This window comes from Electrophorus electricus, chromosome 2 (genome assembly GCF_013358815.1).
Source record: "Electrophorus electricus isolate fEleEle1 chromosome 2, fEleEle1.pri, whole genome shotgun sequence".
Lineage (NCBI taxonomy): Eukaryota > Metazoa > Chordata > Actinopteri > Gymnotiformes > Gymnotidae > Electrophorus > Electrophorus electricus.
The window spans coordinates 20624340-20643191 of record NC_049536.1 but is presented as its reverse complement, the minus strand read 5'-3'; the positions used below and the strand labels follow the sequence as shown (position 1 = coordinate 20643191).

General features: G+C 43.5%; 1 protein-coding gene across 2 annotated transcripts in view; it reads left to right on the top strand.

The window, feature by feature from the left end:
- The window catches only part of abca1b (ATP-binding cassette, sub-family A (ABC1), member 1B), a 28682-nt gene that overhangs the window by 5264 nt on the left and 4566 nt on the right, over positions 1-18852 (top strand). For both annotated transcript variants that reach the window (XM_027016364.2, XM_027016363.2), the window contains 36 exons: positions 123-264; positions 430-548; positions 3703-3824; positions 4248-4439; positions 5902-5991; positions 8165-8405; positions 8605-8744; positions 8924-9040; positions 9196-9390; positions 9732-9937; positions 10065-10241; positions 10555-10777; positions 11720-11941; positions 12357-12675; positions 12795-12969; positions 13088-13219; positions 13388-13527; positions 13622-13759; positions 13872-14092; positions 14206-14281; positions 14465-14703; positions 14847-14898; positions 15014-15133; positions 15272-15420; positions 15527-15651; positions 15759-15857; positions 15955-16239; positions 16353-16491; positions 16580-16660; positions 16770-16939; positions 17102-17279; positions 17397-17512; positions 17614-17758; positions 18017-18140; positions 18405-18534; positions 18640-18760. In XM_027016364.2, coding sequence (XP_026872165.2) covers positions 123-264; positions 430-548; positions 3703-3824; positions 4248-4439; positions 5902-5991; positions 8165-8405; positions 8605-8744; positions 8924-9040; positions 9196-9390; positions 9732-9937; positions 10065-10241; positions 10555-10777; positions 11720-11941; positions 12357-12675; positions 12795-12969; positions 13088-13219; positions 13388-13527; positions 13622-13759; positions 13872-14092; positions 14206-14281; positions 14465-14703; positions 14847-14898; positions 15014-15133; positions 15272-15420; positions 15527-15651; positions 15759-15857; positions 15955-16239; positions 16353-16491; positions 16580-16660; positions 16770-16939; positions 17102-17279; positions 17397-17512; positions 17614-17758; positions 18017-18140; positions 18405-18534; positions 18640-18760 — 5660 coding nt within the window. The remainder of the gene's footprint in view (positions 1-122; positions 265-429; positions 549-3702; positions 3825-4247; positions 4440-5901; positions 5992-8164; positions 8406-8604; positions 8745-8923; positions 9041-9195; positions 9391-9731; positions 9938-10064; positions 10242-10554; positions 10778-11719; positions 11942-12356; positions 12676-12794; positions 12970-13087; positions 13220-13387; positions 13528-13621; positions 13760-13871; positions 14093-14205; positions 14282-14464; positions 14704-14846; positions 14899-15013; positions 15134-15271; positions 15421-15526; positions 15652-15758; positions 15858-15954; positions 16240-16352; positions 16492-16579; positions 16661-16769; positions 16940-17101; positions 17280-17396; positions 17513-17613; positions 17759-18016; positions 18141-18404; positions 18535-18639; positions 18761-18852) is intronic.

Below are 18852 nucleotides of genomic sequence, written 5' to 3'. Positions count from 1 at the left end.
CTGGATTGAACCTCTTTTCACTGTCTGCTCCCACTTTCCCTTCTGTCTCTCTTACTGTGGGAACTCTGTACTCTTCAGGGAGGCAGTTAATTATGTCTCCTTTCTTTCTCTCTCTGTCCCAGGTCACTTTCCCAACAAAGCCATGCCCTCAGCAGGCACTCTGCCATGGATCCAGGGCATTGTCTGCAATGCCAACAATCCCTGCTTCCGCCACCCTACCCCCGGAGAAGCTCCAGGAATAGTTGGAAACTTCAATGATTCTATGTAAGTTTAAACTCAAATTTAAGCTTATGACAACCGACCAGTAGTAATAACAGGAACGGTCTGAATTGCATTTGACTGCTAATTCAATTCTCCGAATAATTGTAATAATAAAATTAAAATAAAATGGCATATTCTTGTATTGATGTGTTGCTTTCACGTTCTCAGAATATCACGACTTTTTTCCGATGCCAAGAAGATTCTACTGTACAGTCAAAATGACAAAAGTCTGGATGGGTTTAAGGAGTTAATACGTGCGGTGAAAGCCCTGCAGACTAACACATCAGGTAAGATGAAAGTGGGTGTAATTTAAAACGTTTTGAAATAACCTGCACTGACTGCCTTGTAGCCTCAGGGATTAATCCCCTTACTTTACACAGGCAACGTAAGGGGGATTTGTATTTATACTGTATCTACGTGCACTTGTGAGGGGCTGAAGAGAATCCTTTGTGTAGAATGAAATTTTCCACTGAGTGAGGATGTAAGGCGACTGAGTGGCAGTTCAGTTTTTTGGGGCAAGCTGAGACAAGCCAGTGAGAGGTTTGAGTGGGTGAGCCTAGGCGGAAGATAAACGCACATATATGGACACACACACACACACACACACACACACACACACACACCACCCACACCCATACCCATACCATTCATTCAGTCCTCATGTAACACCAGTCTTCCCCTTACTACACTCGAGCACACCAGCCGCTGAGTAGTGTAACATTTGCCTTTGTAGCTTTGCAGCTGTGCTCACACATACTGTGTGGAGTGCTCTGTAATCACCTCTGTAAGGTACCATGATGATATTGGTTACAGTGACACAACATGTTGCATATATGTTGTGAACGAGTCTGGTTACACCTCATAAAACTTGGGGGGGGTTGCTTAACGTAGTTGTTTATGGAACTGGCTTTGGGGCATGTGGGCGTTTGTTATGGTATGACTGGGTTTGGACTACAGACCACACTAATGCTTATGCTTGATATGGTATGAGTTTGTTCCACGCACCACACTTATACGCATGCTTGTTACGGTATGGCGGGGTTAGGACCACAGACTACACTAATGCTCATGCTTGTTACACTATGACTGGGATTGGTCCACAGACTACACTAATGCTCATGCTTGTTATAGTATGACTGGGTTTGGTCCACTACACTAAAGCTCATGCTTGTTACAGTATGACCAGGTTTGGTCCACTACATTAATGCTCATGCTTGTTACAGTATGACCAGGTTTGGTCCACTACACTAATGCTCATGCTTGTTATACTATGACCAGGTTTGGTCCTCTACACTAATGCTCATACTTGTTATACTATGACCAGGTTTGGTCCTCTACACTAATGCTCATATTTGTTACAGTATGAGCAGGTTTGGTCTTCTACACTAATGCTCATGCTTGCATACCAGAGTTTCAGAATTACACGTTTACACTACTGATAAACCGCCGCTCCTCCAAGGATGATCCCACCTGTTTACCAGCTCTATCTCTCCGTTTATCGCTTTACCCCTCGCTCCTGTACAATGGCACATTCTGAGTTACAAAAATGTGCACATTTTGGTGCATTCAAACTGCCCAGTGAGGAGTGATCAGCTCAGGGGCTTGAGACAAATTTGAGACAAGAGCAGGGAGACTAGGGACAATGATCTGTCACAAACTGTCTAGGAAAAAGGTCTAGTAATGTCGCCTGATCAACTCACATTTCAAAAATAAATCTCTGCCTCTCTGCAAACAACACAGGTGCTTTGAAGTGGCTTTCCAGGTATTGTATAGCTTCTCTATGTTTCCTCATGCTGAGATCACAGTCATTTTTGTCTTTCTATTATTTTCTCATGCCTATAACCAGATGGAGGAGCACATTAAAGGAGTGTAGGGCACGGGGTTTGTGATTATTGGCTTCAGCTGTTTAGCCAGTTTTGCTTAAACTCATTCACACCGGGATCATAGCTGTGAGCACTGTGGAATCTTCACTTAATTATAAGCAACATACAACTGGCTAGATTTTTGTGAGGATTTTTATTTATTCGGATTTTTCATTATAGTTAAATTTATTTTTCATTATGGTTAAATTTATTCAAAGTTTGATATCAAACCCAAAAGGGTTTTGGCGTCACATGCATATTACATTATTTGTTGTCTGAGTACCTAGGCTTGTGTATGATTGGTAAACTGTGACTGTGCTGGGTTTTTGATGCCAACCTAAACAAGGCCATCCCTTGCTGTTAAATTACTGTTAAATTAATTACTGTGCTGTTAAATTACTTAAGGGTCCACTTTTCAGGAGGTTGTTGAAGTGGAGCCACATATTAAGTAGCGACATTAGAATCTATGAATTTTGTCTTTCTGATTGGTATTGGGGATCTGTGCACTTTCACATTGATTCCACAGTCTTCTCTAGCCTTACCCCTTTATTCTGGTTTTTCCTTTGGAGTGGTTTCAGTTGGCAAAAGACTTTAACAGTTCAGGAATCTGTCACATCCCAGAGATTCTGCCCTCCTGCCTCAGAGTGCATAGTGGATACACTTCCCATGATGGTTCCCCTGAGAGGCAGACAGTGGAATGGGAAATAGACAGTCCTGCTGCTATAGTGTCATCAGGGTTTTGTAGGGCAGAGTGTAAATGGTCACACTTTTCTGTGCAGGCCTTGGTGTCATATCTGTGGCCTTAGGGCTGGGGCATTTATCCTTAGCCATTGGTCTACTGTAGGAATATGAGCTTTCTAAAAATATAGTTTTGCTTTTTATTACAGTGTATGTTGGAATATTATATTGAAACAGTTGTGGTGTCCTGTCTTGATGGCTTTGCTTATATTTTGAATACCTATGTGCCATTTTGAAAGGACTCTGTGGAGTGTCCTCATCACAGAGGATTTGATTCAAGATCAAATAACCCTGTTTTAAAAAAAATTAAAATCACTTTAAAAATATATTTAAAAATATATGTATTTTTAAAATTGTACATAACATCTTTTAAATGGCAGCATTCAGGAAAACACACATTGTAAACATTTTAAAATGGCAGTCAATTGTAGGCCATGCTAAGGCTCAGCAGAGTTCATGGTGGAGGCAGTGAACCTGTGAGACTGCCCACGTATTTGACATACCACAGAGCCTTGCCTGCTCAGGCTTGTACACAAACTTTAGAAAATAAATGAAACATAATCCAGAACGCAGGGGAGCACACAATGGACCTTCCCTTCAAGAAACACCTGAGCCTTCAGCAAGTGAGCACATGTACAATAACAGGCTTAGGGGACGTGGTAGGAATGCTGATGAAAGAGAAATGATGGAAAAGGGCATTAGATTTTCCTGAATTTATCTTAAAATAAGTGGGTGGATATGTTGGGAATTAACATCCGGGCAAATTATGGGAGAATGATAAATAAGACTTTTATGAGGGATTTGTCAGAGCAGGTATTAAAGGTGTATTTCTTCACCTCAGGTTTCAAGCTTAAAGACTTCCTAAATGAGAACGAGACCTTGTCTGCATTCCTCATTAAAAATGCGTCCATCCCAGAGACTGCAGTGCAGGACATTCTGAAGGCAGAGGTGAACCTAGAAAAGGTAAGCAGTGAAAGAATTCATTTGATAGCTTGAGATGCCTCAATCACTTTATCTACAATGCATACTGTCACTACTCAGCAAATACTTTGACCAGGACAATTAATGTCAGATAATGTTCGTGTCACTCTTAGTAAAGCACATCTTACAGTAAATTGTAAATGAAGCACATGCTCAAAGTCCCGTTGCTATTAAGTAATCCAGGCCGGTGGTAATTTCTTCTCAAAAATCAGCTATGGAAAGGAATCTCACATCACAATTTTTCATATTGTCTGACACGATGAACAGAAGAGGTCAGACTTCACAGAGGTCCATGCCCACATATTTCCAGCTCTGTTCACCTTTCACTTCAGCATCACATGGGCTTACTCTCAACCCTAACCTTTTCCTCTTTCATGTCACTCCGCCCTTATTGGGGTGCCCCAGGTGCTAATGAAAGGTTTTGGGGTACACCTGAGAGACATGTGCAACACCTCCATCTTGGAAGACTTTGTGACTATCCCGAACATAAAGGCAGCCAGACTCACACAGGACATCATCTGCAGCTCGTCGAAATCCTGGCTGAACCAGGCCGAAAAACACTTCATGGCCAACCTGGACCTCTTTAAGCCTATAAGGGTAAATAAATAAAAGTAACATTTTTGTTGAGTAACCTTGCCATATAAAACTGATCTTTTTTAACCTTTTTTTTTTTTTGTTTGATTTATTCTCTCCAAAACACTGCTTAAGTTGACTATTTTATACACCTTTATATTAACAATAGATTTGGGGTGTATCAGTCCATGGTGGCTTGTTGGCTTTGTTGAGGTAAATGGTGTATTCTAGCATCCTGGAAGCCTTTTCTTTTCAATGAGGCTAAAATTACCAGCAGAGGTTTTAGGTGCCTTTCCAGTTATGTGTGAAAGAAATTCACTTGTTTGAAGAAATCTGAGATTTGTCCAAAAAGGTAAAAGGCTGCATATGGCGCTGAAGGGAGAAAACGGTTAACTTCGAATATGTTTTTATGTGATAGAGAGAACACTTAAACAAGACTATTAACACTTAAGAGTTAATAAACATAGCGGTGAAGAGGTCATCGTCTACTCTTATCAGCAAACATTATGTTCCTCTTCACACCTCATTGACTATCGCTGCCCTTCTTCTCCAAGAAGCCATTCCAGGTGACTCAAACATCAATGTGCACTTTTAAGGGAAGCAAACAAAGACTAGGTCAATAAGAAAGAGGGAGAGATGTAGCAAGAGAGAGGATGTGAGAGAGCGTGAGAGAGAGAGAGGGGGATGAAAGGGCGTGAACTTTGCAGAAGACGAAGAGTGCCTGTTTTGGCTTGCACTCCGCACACACCTGAACACATAGCCTGGAGATACAGCTGGAAATCACGAGCGCTCGGCCTTCTTTTGTCTTTGTTTAATGCTGCTTTGTCAGGGCCCATGACCATATCATGTAGTCTCATTCAATGTGTACAGTAGAAAACTACTGAGACTCAGCAAAGGGATTCTGACATAATATTTCTCTCACAGGAAAAGCACATTAACAGTTACGTGCGCTTATATACTGAATGGCTTGAGGGCTGTGTTACACAACATTTCTAGTTTTATTACATTTTGCCACCTACTCATGGAATGAATTGGGTCACTGATGTATTATCTTAAATCTCATTTTACAGGCACATAAATTAGATAGCTAGTACATTCACACTGAAATATATTATACTTTCAAGCAGTAGCTAAGACAAAAAATGTAACCTACAAACAAAAGCAAATTGTATATAGTAATGTTCCCTATATGAACACAATTTCCCCACACACAGAAACATTGAGCATGGTTCAGAGACATTTAGCTTGTGTCAGGAAGTTGTACTTGTGCGTGCGTGTGTGTGTGTGTGTGTGTGTGTGTGTGTGTGTGTGTGTGTGTTAACTCCCAACCTGGTTATGGACCCTTGCTGTATCTTTGACTAAATCTGAATGTAGCATGTCACGGGCACTGTTGTAACCAACACATTGTTTGTGTGTTAGAGCTGGATACATAAGCTCATGATTAAACTCTTCACTCTTTCCTTTTCTGTCTTTCTGTCTTTCACAGACAGATGCAAAATCTGAAAACCCCCATGCCCATCAGGTCGCCAAGGCGACAGACAAGCTTCTGGAAAACCTCGGTTCCCTGGCTGTAGAGGTAGGCCTCATGCGACCCTGCTGCAGCGTGTGGTGGCGCATGCACTGTGCTCTCAGGTGGGAAACTCCACTGTAGGTAGTACAGAGAGCGCCAATGTGCAGTGTCTTACATAAAGCTTATTATAAAACATTTAAAGTGTGCCTCTGAGATAGAAAACACATTTACATGGATGACTGAGCGCTGTTTTGTTTCACCAAGTATCAGGAGCTAGTAAACAGCCTTGACTTGACAAAAGGCTCAGTTCCCTCTCCCTGACTACAAACAATAACGTGCTTTGGCCCCAGACCTACACCAAGTGTCAGATGTATGGGATAAACCTCAGTGGAGGCCTTTCCTGCTTGTGTTTGTGGCCCCACCACCATTTTTCCATAGAATGTTCCACAATGCACGTTTTTCATCCTCGTCTCCGTCCCTTTGAAGTTTTATGGTCGGCAGTTTCTTCTCTGAATCTACAAAGAGCACAACCTTTAGATTGTTTAAGTCTCCAGACCATTTTAGTCCTTTATAGCATTGTAGTATATTCTGTTTGTTGTTATTTAGGTATCACTAGTTATAGACCTTAGAAAAAGAACTCTTGGTTTAATCTAGAAACATGTTGCAGAAAAATAACTATTTTTGCTTAATCTAGAAGAGTGCGAGTTACTCTATAATAGCGAGGGGCTGGACACAGCAGAAAAAGTGTCGCATTGTGCCAGGATGTGGCTGTGAGTCCCACTGTGGCTCTAGTGGGGACAGTGGGAGGAGTGTGTGGTGGGGGGTTGTTTTAACTCTCAGCTGGACGGATGTACAGCCAGGTACAGCTGAACAAGCATAAGGAGAGGAAGAAATGGAGAGAGAGCTCGATAAAGTGAGAGAAAGAGAGAGAGGACCTCGGGAACCGAATTTCTAGTAGTCGACATGTACACAAACTAAAGCAGACATTTGATTTAGTTAGTTGAAAGACTGTTAGCTGCATGCTGAAACAAATGCTTTTCTGTCAGTCCTCCCTCCTAGATCTCTAGGGATAAAGTATAAACAAACAATAGGTATTAACACAGCCTTTCCCTGTGGCTCAGGATTAATCCACAAGACTAGGCAGTGTACACAAGCAGGCCCACGTGTACCACAGTAACCTTTTCCATGTCCTTATGCTGCCTGGCTTAGTACTGAATTGAGCAGAATTCTCCACTGGAATTTAAAGCAGCCTCATGTTCTTGACCTAAATATTCATTCCATGGCTTCGTAGTCTTCAGCAGACAACCAAGGGTCTTTTTCGCCATATCCTATTTTCTCTACATCGGTGTCTGAGTGCATTTGGTAAGTCTCTCTTGTCCTGGGTCAGCGTAGCAGCTGTTTCCCCAAACTGTGCTCCATCTCTCTCTCCTTTGAGGCCTCTGCGTGCTCTCTTTGGTCAGTGTGCTGTTACACAAGACTGGAAGCATGTGACGCGCCGCCTGCGCCAATTTGGCAGAATGACTCACTTCAGAGCTAACACTTCAGAGCTAACACTTCAGAGCGCAGGCAGGGCCAAAGCCTCCTGGGTCATGCACCACACCTCGCTGAGCGTTAACGGCAATGGCTGCCAGTCACTTGGCTTCACTTGTGATTCAAGTTCCTGTTGACTCATGGATTTGTAGGGAAAACACAGGATAACGTGAATGAGGCAATGTTTAGAGCTAGGACAGAGTGTGTCTGGTTCTCCTTTCTCTGGGCAGATCCAAGATTTGTTTTGAATGTCCCTTGTTTTGTATCTGAGCACATACTGTTTGTGCCTGCACTTATCCCTTGGAAGAGCAAGCCTGTCAAGGCTGTTTGTTTACATGGCTGAATACTGTTCCTTTGGACATCTCCTCGGGGCTGTCACTCCCTCGGATAAGTAATTGTGCATGAGGCATACAACAACAAGAGAGCACTGGAATCTGGACAAATGCGACAAATGCGATTCTCACTAGCATGGTATATACAAAGTTAATAGTCCCTACCATTTGGCCATCTACTTTCAAAGGATTTATCTTTCATTTCACAATGCATACATAAAAACCCTAAACGTTAATTGTTGTTACAGGGCAGACCCATAGTCTGATGAGAGCATGGTGCGATTTTGTTGAACATTGCAGAGCTGCTACAGTTTGTTTCAGTTTGTTTGCTGTTGTCGGTGTGCTACAGGCATGTAACATCTCCAATCCTCCCTCAGCTGACTAGTATGCGGAGCTGGAGTGACTTGCGGAATGAGATCCTCTTCCTGACCCACAATGCAACTGGTTCACCCAGTCAGATGTACCAGGCCGTGTCCCGAATAGTGTGTGGCCACCCTGAAGGAGGCGGGCTTAAGATCAAGTCCCTTAACTGGTACGAGGATAACAATTACAAAGCCCTGTTCGGCAACTACAACAGCAGCAACGACGAGCCTGTTTCACTCTATGACAACACAACCAGTAAGCTTCCTCTGCTAGATGTCTCCTTGTTCTGCATCATTTTCCCACCTCAGTGTGTTCACTGGGATTTATATAAATGGCAGATTCTTTAATCAGGTTATACTGTATTTTTTATTATACATGCTGAATATGAATCCACTTCACATATTTATTGTCATGAGCCAGAGTGGAAAATCCATGTTCCCTACTAACTTTGCAGCTCCCTACTGTAACAACCTTATGAAGAACATGGAGACCAGCCCCGTCTCCCGCATGATCTGGAGGGCTCTTAAGCCTCTTCTAATGGGCAAGATCCTGTACACTCCTCACACCCCTGCCACACAGATCATCATCCAAGAGGCAAGCAAGCTGAACTCACTGAGCACAACGTCCATCCTCATTGGCCTGTCCCTGTATACATCTTAGCTAAACCAGATAATGCTAAACCAGATCATCACTGTTATTGTGAGATATTCTCCCTTCACTCACGGTTTTAAATCTCAAGGATTAGGCATATTTCTTCGCATTATGTGTTTTAGGTTAACAGGACGTTTCAGGAGTTGGGTGTCCTTAGAGATCTAGGTGGAATGTGGGAGGAGACCAGGCCCAAAGTCTGGAACTTCATGGAGAACGGTGCGGAGATGGCTCTTTTGCGGGTATGATGGGCCTTTTGCTCATTACTGTCCTCTTGTGGCAAGCACAGCACCTGCTTATCTCTAGAATTGTAGTTATACACAGTAACCAGACACAACCGCCAGTGTTTAGTCTGTGTAATGGGTTGTAAGATGTGACTGCTCTGTTTTGTTCACAGACATTGCTTCAAGACAATATCACAGCCACTTTCTTCAGTGCTCAGCTAACAGGAACCCAGTGGAGTGTGCAGGATGTTATCAATTTCCTGTCTAAGCAATCAGAGGACACACGTCCACCTGGGACAGTGTTCACGTGGAGAGATGTCTTCAATGAGACAGACCAGGCCATTATGAGCATATCACGCTTCATGGAGGTTAGCTTCTATCCCTCTACCTCTTTCTGTCCTCGATAACCCACAGTGATTGTTTCCACCACATATGTATACACATCACAATGTTTGCCTGTTTCTCCCTCACAAACCCACAAACATGCAAGCATCAGACACACACATACACACGCAAACACACCCACAGACACAATTTAGCTCTGTCAGTTGACAGTTGACAAATGGTGTGGATAGAAAGGAGAAATGAAAGCAAAGCAGCAAGCAGAAATCTTTTGTGTAACTTGAGAATCTTCCTCTCAGTTATCAGTGAATAATGTGGTGATTAGTGGAAACTACAAGACTGAATCTTGGTCTGTTTGTGTCTGCAGTGTGTAAACCTGGATAAACTGGAACCAGTGAGCACAGAGGAAAAGTTAGTAAATGAGTCTCTCAGTCTCCTGGCTAACAGGAAGTTCTGGGCTGGAATTGTGTTCCCTGACATTAACACAAGTAGTTCTGAGCTTCCGCCCCACGTCAGCTTCAAAATCCGCATGGACATCGATAATGTGGAGCGCACCAACAAAATTAAGGATGCGTATGTCCATATTTGCCTGTTTATTAAGCGTTTAAATGACTCAGTAATTGACATTACCCAGCTGTTGGTGGAATAGCACTGACATATGTCAGACAAACACTGATTATTTTTTCCCCCATTGATTCAGGTACTGGGACCCTGGCCCCAGAGCAGACCCATTTGAGGACCTACGCTACGTTTGGGGCGGCTTCTCTTACCTCCAAGATGTCATAGAGCACAGCATCATTAGAGCCCTCACAGGCTCCAAAGAGAAGACGGGGGTCTACATCCAGCAGATGCCATACCCATGTTACGTCGACGACATGTACGTATATCTCCTTTCCTGGACAGTCGTGAGCCTTGACATTACAACTGTGCCCTTTTATTGTAACGGTGTATTGTTGTGGTGACATCTGTAAAGCAACTATTCAAAGTGCAGCAGTAGCTCAGTGGATGAGGTACTTGACTAGTAATAAGAAGGATGACAGTTCAAGCCCCACAACCACCAAACTGCCACTGTTGGGCCCCTGAGCAAGGCCCGTTGCCCATGTTGTGTTCTATCATAATTGTAAGTCTCTTTGGATATAAAAAAAAAAGCTTCAGCTAAATACCATAAATGTACATTTTTCCCTCCACAGCTTCTTACGGGTGATGAGCCGCTCCATGCCTCTCTTCATGACCCTTGCCTGGATGTACTCCGTGGCCATCATCATAAAGAGTGTGGTATACGAGAAGGAGGCCCGCCTCAAGGAGACCATGAGGATTATGGGATTGGACAACGGTATCCTGTGGTTCAGCTGGTTTATCAGCAGCCTTATCCCTCTCCTCATGAGTGCTGGACTACTGGTGCTTCTTCTCAAGGTAACGTCCGTACAAGGACTTCACCACCATTTATGCACTTCTGTTTACTACATGCTAAATTACATAGGGACTACATATGATGGAGATGCAGGTAAAATTTTATAATCAGAAGGTTGCTGGTTCAAGCCCCACCACTGCCAAGTTGCCATTGTTGGGGACCCGGCGTTCAGTCATAATCGTAAGTCGCTTTGGATAAAAGTGTCAGCTAAATGCCGTAAATGTTTTCAGCTAAAATTGGATATGGTTTTAATAGTAACCAACATGTGTGATTATGGTTCATCGTCTAGTTTCAGAATCATCTTTTTATACAGTGATATAGAAAGCACTTCAGCTATATTTAACAGATATTATAAATGAAGTCATGTTTTGTGGTAAATCAACTTCAAGTGCTCTGACCAAATGAGTACTCATATACAAACTGTTTTAGTTAATTATTATAGATATTAAACTTAATTATTATATTATATGTATTATAGAATTACCAAAATAAATATGGATCACTGGGAAATAGGGAATAAATATAAGCCCTGTCATAATCATAAAATTATTGTGTAAAGGGTAATTATCTTAGCTCTGGGCTATCACCTCATCTAATTACATTACTATTATAGACCTAAATCTAGTTCAGTCTCGCAGTACCCGGGAGCCAAGCACTGACAGACAGATGTAAGACGAACATAAACTGATATTGCTGATTTCTTATTAATCTCAGTTTCAGTATCTGGGTCTAGTGTCATGTAATTGCTGAACCGAGTAACATGAATCGAAATTCACTGTAAGCTATAAACAGGAAATCCTGTGGTTATTTAATTACAAGGAACGAAGGTTTCTTAAACTTTTGTAGTGCACAATCTCCTAGCAATACTATGAAAGAGAACTAGTAACGTATTGTTTTTGTTTTAGTCATTTGGTGGGTTTCCCCCCCCCCCCTTCTCTCTGTAGCTGGGGAACCTGCTGCCGCATAGTGACCCCGGCGTGATCTTCCTTTTCCTGGGCTCCTCCGCTGTGGTCACCATCATGCAGTGTTTCCTTATCAGCACAGCGTTCTCGCGCGCTAACCTGGCTGCTGCATGTGGAGGGATCATCTACTTCACCCTCTACCTGCCCTACGTGCTGTGTGTGGCTTGGGAGGACTATGTGGGCCTGGCTGCCAAAGTCACCGCTGTGAGTTTTACAATCCCTGCCTGCATGGCCTCTAAAGCAAAGTGCAGGTGCGGCCTCGTGTCGATCACTGGCATGGTAGTGCCTGCTTATCTTTATCTGCACCAGAGGTTACTGCTGCTGTATTTGTACAGATTGCCACCGGATAGCTGGCACTCAGGATAATTATAGATGAATATATGGACATGAATACAAGATATGTATTTCTGTCCTATGACTTTCTGATTGTGTGACTCCTTGTATGCTACAACCACCTTCCCACACACATTAATAGCAGAAGTTGAAAATGGCTGTGTTCCTGTTAGCCATGGTTATGAGATCATGTGCTTCCATTTAGCATTTGCCATGTTGGTATTTCTGGGTGCAGGTCAACTATAAAACAACACTTATCCCTACTCACACATGGTTGCCTCCACAGAGCCTGCTGTCTCCGGTGGCGTTTGGCTTCGGGTGCGAGTACTTTGCCCTGTTTGAGGAGCAGGGAGTTGGAGTCCAGTGGAACAACCTCATCTCTAGCCCCACGCAGGGCGACGACTACAGCCTCACCACTTCCATCATCCTCATGTATTTCGACGCCTTCATCTACGGGCTCATGACCTGGTACATAGAGGCTGTGTTCCCTGGTCAGTACGGCATTCCGAGACCGTGGTACTTCCCACTTACCAAGTCTTACTGGCTTGGAGAAGGAGATCAAAAGCGGACACCTACGGTACAGGGAAGGAAGGCAAATGCCGGAGGTGAGAGTGCCTGCTTTTCATTTTCACAACAGGACTGTAAATAAATAAGGATAAGAAAAATTAAAAATAGCATTCTCCTACCAGTACTCAGTGAGGTAATGGTCTTTGTTGCTTTGAAGCTGTGTGCATTGAGGAAGAGCCCACACACCTAGAGCTTGGAGTGTTCATTGAGAACCTGGTGAAGGTCTATCGGAATGGTAAAAAGCTGGCTGTGGATGACCTGACGCTGGGCTTCTATGAGGGTCAGATCACCTCCTTCCTGGGTCACAATGGAGCAGGGAAAACCACCACCATGTAAGCAGCTGATGAATGAGTAGCAAACAGCAGACCTTTATACCTTTTCCTTGTTCCCACCAGGAAAACCAAGAACTGCTAAAAGAGTCTGACAGATCATGTTCATTGGATGTTTCAGGTCCATTTTGACTGGCCTCTTTCCACCCACCTCTGGCACAGCCTATATCATGGGCAAAGACATCCGTTCAGAGCTCAGTGCCATCCGACAGAGTCTGGGAGTCTGCCCTCAGCACAATGTCCTCTTCAGCATGTACGTGCCCTTCATATATGCCAGGCCTAGTTTTTTTAATCAGTTACATTTAGCTGTGGTTAAAATTATTCCCAGCTGCATTTAAATAGTGGAAGAGATTTTGGCATGGCTTTGTTTAAAAGGAATCACAGGCGTGGAAGTTCATGGTTGGATATGTTGTGGGTTCAGGCTGACGGTGGAAGAGCACGTCTGGTTCTATGCACGACTCAAAGGCCTATCTGAAGAGGAGGTGAAGGCTGAGATGGATCAGATTCTGTTTGACACCGGACTGCCACACAAACGCAGGTCCAGGACAAGTCAGCTCTCCGGTGAGCAGGACGGATCTTGTAACTTCTAAAGTCAGCAGTGGCAAGTTTGAGATCAACTACATGCTGAGTGCCAATGATGTTTGCCCTTTTAAAGGTGGCATGCAGCGGAAGCTTTCAGTGGCCCTTGCCTTTGTTGGAGGGTCAAAGGTAGTGATTCTGGACGAACCAACTGCTGGTGTGGACCCTTATGCCCGTAGAGGCATCTGGGACCTTCTGCTGAAATACCGGGCAGGTATTGTCTTGTCAACTCTGCTTTCAGTTAAAGTATAACAATAGCTGTGTCATTAGCTGTGAACTATTTCTCAAAAATGAACTGTTTAGCACTACGCTGTTTTCTCCTGTAGGCCGAACCATCATCCTCTCCACTCACCACATGGATGAGGCAGACATACTGGCCGACCGTATTGCCATCATCTCCCATGGCAAGCTGTGCTGTGTGGGCTCCTCTCTCTTCCTGAAGACTCATCTGGGAACTGGATACTACTTGACCCTGGTCAAAAAAGAACCAGAAGCTTCTCTTAGCTCTTGTAGGAACTCCAGTAGCACTGTGTCTTTTGCCAAAAAGGTGAGAAGTTAATCCCCCTGTCGCTGAAACCTTTTTTTCCTTTTACAAATGATTTCTAAAATCTTCTAGGAAAAGTGACAGAATTCTAACACTGACTGAATCATCTCTTTCAGGATGATGATGGCTCAGAGAGTAGTTCGGATGCTGGTCTGGGCAGTGACCATGAGAGCGATGCTGCCACAGCTACTGGTATGCCTCATCATTTTCACTACCTTATAGGAGTAGTGGAAAAATCTTTTTAAAACTGTACTTAATCTCTATCTGGAAAAAGCTGCCTGGAAGAGAGAATGTGTCGAACAAAATGTAACATCTGCATTTTAAATGTATTCACTACTAACCCCAATGTGCACCTGCTTCTGCATTCCCCTGCAGGCTCTTCATGGGCCGACCCCCCTGTGGTTCCTGCAGACGTCTCTCTTATCTCGGGTCTGATCGTAAAACATGTCCCGAATGCACGCATGGTGGAGGACCTGGGCCATGAGATCACCTACATCCTGCCCTACGAATCCGCCAAAGACGGTGCTTTTGTTGAACTCTTCCATGACATGGATGACCGCCTTGCTGATTTGGGCATCTCTAGCTATGGTGTTTCTGATACTACACTTGAAGAGGTACATCACCGGTCTCACATTCCTGTGAAACGATATATATTTAAACCCCACTACATTTGAGATTGAGTTGAGATTGGTAAATTAATTGGACTTTCGGGTTTTATGACTCTTGATTAAAAAAAAAAAAAACAACTAAATTGCAGATTTTCCTGAAAGTGGCAGAAGACAGTGGGGTTGACACTGAAATTATGTCAGGTAAGACTTTAACCTGGAAATGACAGATTACAGTTTGTGAACACTGACAAAAAATGAGGAGCACTTTGAATAAATAAGATGGACTCATCCTATGTCCCCGTTTGCACACGTCCAGATGGCACGCTTCCAGTCCGCAGACGAAGACAACACGCTTTTGGAGCTGACCACCAGAGCTGCCTCAAACCCTTAACTGAGGATGACAACTTGGACTGCAATGATTCTGAAACTGATCCAGGTAAAGCTTCTAAACAGTAGCACACTGATTCATCTACACATCTACACAGTATATGTTCTTATTTTTCAATCTTCTACAGCATAGTTAAATGTTCAAAAGCTCTTTTCAAAAACTGTTTGTGTGTTTCTGCTTCTGTAGACCCCCGGGAGACAGATTATTTGAATGGCTCTGATGGTAAAGGCTCATATCAAGTCCAAGGCTGGAGCCTGACAAGACAGCAGTTCATAGCCTTGCTGTGGAAAAGATTCCTCTATGCTCGCCGATCCAGGAAAGGCTTCTTCGCACAGGTACAGCGTGAACAGCTCTGTTATCTGATGGTGTAGATCGTCAATGATTAAACAGTGCCTGAAGACTTTCAGATAGAAATGGACTGTTTTCTGCTCATTTCTACAGATTGTTCTGCCTGCAGTCTTTGTGTGCATTGCTCTGGTCTTTAGTCTTATTGTTCCTCCCTTTGGAAAGTACCCCAGTCTAACTCTGCATCCTTGGATGTATGAAGATCAAGTCACCTTTTTCAGGTACTTATTTCCTAGTCCAGGGGTACACCAAGTGTGCTTTTAATGCTAACTATCCCTGTATTAACCTAAAACTCAAAAATAAGTCCTTTTTCCACTTTGAATTACAGCAATGATGCACCTGAAGACACCAGTACACAGAAATTACTTGCTGCTCTGCTAGAACCACCCGGCTTTGGAACACGATGCATGGATGGCGAGCCAATACCGTAAGTAAATCAACGCTTAACTCTTAGTAAACTTAATAATCAGTAATCCCTACATATCAAGGAGCACTAGTCTTACCCCACGTGGCCATGTTTGCAGAGATGCTCCATGCACTATGGGTGATGAGGACTGGTCCACACCAGAGATCTCAGAGAGTGTGCTTGAGGTCTTCAGGAAGGAAAACTGGACCATAGAGAACCCGTCACCAGCATGTGAGTGCACCTGTGAAGGCAAGAAGAGGATGCTCCCAGAATGCCCTGCCAGTGCGGGGGGGTTGCCGCCACCACAGATCATGATCAGTGAGAGGGACACACTTCAAAACCTGACTGGAAGAAACATCTCCGACTATCTTGTGAAGACGTATGCCCAGATCATTGGCAAAAGGTATTATTCAGTTGTAAGAGAAAGAGATTAATCATCAGACATTATCACCATTGTTCTCTAATTGTTCCTGTGTAAAGATATAATGCAGCTACCTTTGCTTCTTGTACACACAGTTTAAAGAACAAGGTCTGGGTAAATGAGTTCAGATACGGGGGTTTCTCGTTGGGTGCTAGAAACTCTCAGGTGCTACCACCTGCTCAAGAGATTGATGATGCTATTTCTCGAGTGAGGGAAATATTCCACCTGAAAAAGGTAAGATAATTATTCATGTTCTCATGTCAATCTTGCTGATCCATTAGCACAGTGGCTGAACAGCATGATTTTCCCCTGTGATCTCCAGAATTCAGGGACTGCAGCTGATCGCTTCCTTAACAGTCTCTCTGCATTCATCAATGGCATGGACACCAAAAAAAATGTGAAAGTGAGTGTTGGAGAGCATTCTTTTCTCTCTCATATTTCCTACATCAGTGGAGTAAGCAGACGTACTAAAGTTGACAATGAATGTCTAAATAACATTGCTTCTCTCTCAGATCTGGTTCAATAACAAGGGTTGGCATAGTATTGGAGCTTTCCTCAGCGTAATGAACAATGGCATTCTGCGTGCCAATCTGCCTCCGGAGAAGGACCCAAGTAAATATGGCATCACAGTCATCAACCATCCTCTGAACCTTACCAAAGAGCAGCTCTCCCAAGTGGCACTGTAAGTGATGTCCAGTGATTAATTTGTAATGTACAAAGTATTATTGACAATCATATAATGTATGATTGTGAGCAGTTTCTAAAAAATGGTAATGCAGCATTTTACGTTTCCTGTCTTAGTTCTCTTATATTTTTGAAACTTTAAAAAAAATATATTTTTCAGAGTGACAACCTCGGTGGATGTGCTGGTGTCTATCTGTGTGATCTTCGCCATGTCCTTCGTTCCTGCCAGCTTTGTGGTCTTCCTCATCCAAGAACGCGTGAACAAGGCCAAGCACATGCAGTTCATCAGTGGCGTACAGCCTTATCTCTACTGGGTGGCCAATTTCATATGGGATATGGTAGGAGTCCAGCTTTTTTTTTTCTCCTGCAGTTCTAAAACTTGCGTCACTGTGTCTGTCCAGTTGCTTTGATTCCAGAGTTAAGGCTGTTCTGAACACAGTATTCCTTTCTTCTAGTGCAATTATGTTGTGCCAGCAACCCTGGTCATCATCATCTTCATTTGCTTTCAACAAAGAGCATATGTTTCCGCTAGCAACCTGCCTGTCCTTGCCCTGTTGCTGCTTCTGTACGGGTGAGTGGGCCCTCTTGGCTCAGCTGTATGTTGGCTGGTGATTATCAAGCCAGTTCTGGAACAGGAAGGTGTCACAATAATAAATGTTCTGTTCTCCCCAGGTGGTCCATCACACCTCTGATGTACCCAGCTTCATTCCTGTTCAAGATTCCCAGCACAGCTTATGTGGTGCTCACCAGTGTCAATATTCTTATTGGGATTAATGGCAGTGTGTCCACCTTTGTGCTTGAGCTATTTGGGAACAACGTACGTACCATTCTCGTCCAATTTATTTTCAAAAACTTTTGACAGTTTAAGAAGAAATTTGATATAGTCAGGTCATAATTGGAAAATGGTTGAATTACTGAGGTACCGCTTAAACTGCAGGTCACACACCTTTGCAAATTGTGTGTTTCAATAAAATAAAACATCAGACTTGTTTTTAAAACATCTGTCGCCTTTGACATGAAAATGTCAATACAGTGGACTGATTGATGCATTGCTCTCCTCTTGTGCCCTTCTCAGGACATTGGTGGCATCAATGACATCCTGAAAAATCTACTTTTGATTTTCCCTCACTTCTGCCTGGGCCGAGGTCTGATCGATATGGTGAAGAACCAGGCTATGGCTGATGCTCTGGAGAGGTTTGGTAAGAATATCCTTTCTTTAATTCCATCTCTCCTAGCTTGCATATTTTTCCAATTCAAAACCTGTAGTTTGTCCTACAGCAGTCTATAAGAATTGTTAAGAAGTTCAAAAGAATATGCCAAAAGCACCATGTTTGCATGAAAGTAAAGTACAAATGTCCTCCTAGAACTCTAATCCGAGCACATGTTTATTGTGAAAGGGTCTTATTATAATGAATGCTATGCCCAGATAGTTCTGACAGTTTGGCCCTTGCGATTGGACACAGGTGAGAACCGCTTTCGCTCTCCTCTTGAGTGGGATATGGTGGGTAAGAACCTCTTTGCCATGGCGGTGGAGGGACTGGTCTTCTTCATCATCACCGTCCTCATCCAGTACCGTTTCTTTATCAAACCCAAGTGAGCATCTTCTTAATGCAGACACAGTGATGTATTAGCATACAGCACAAAGAACAGCTGAATGTCAGAGGGTTGTTTGACTGACTATTACTGGCGGCTGTGCAGGTCTCTGAGACCCAAGCTGAGCCCGATCGGAGAGGAGGACGAGGATGTTGCCAGGGAGAGGCAGAGGATCGTCAGTGGAGCTGGACAAGGAGACATCCTGGAACTCCGAGAGCTCACCAAGGTCTGGAACGTTTCCCTAACGGTGGTTTAGAAGAACAGTTGTAAATGAGGATGTTGCCGTTTGGGTTCCCATTGTTCACAGTGCTCTCTCGT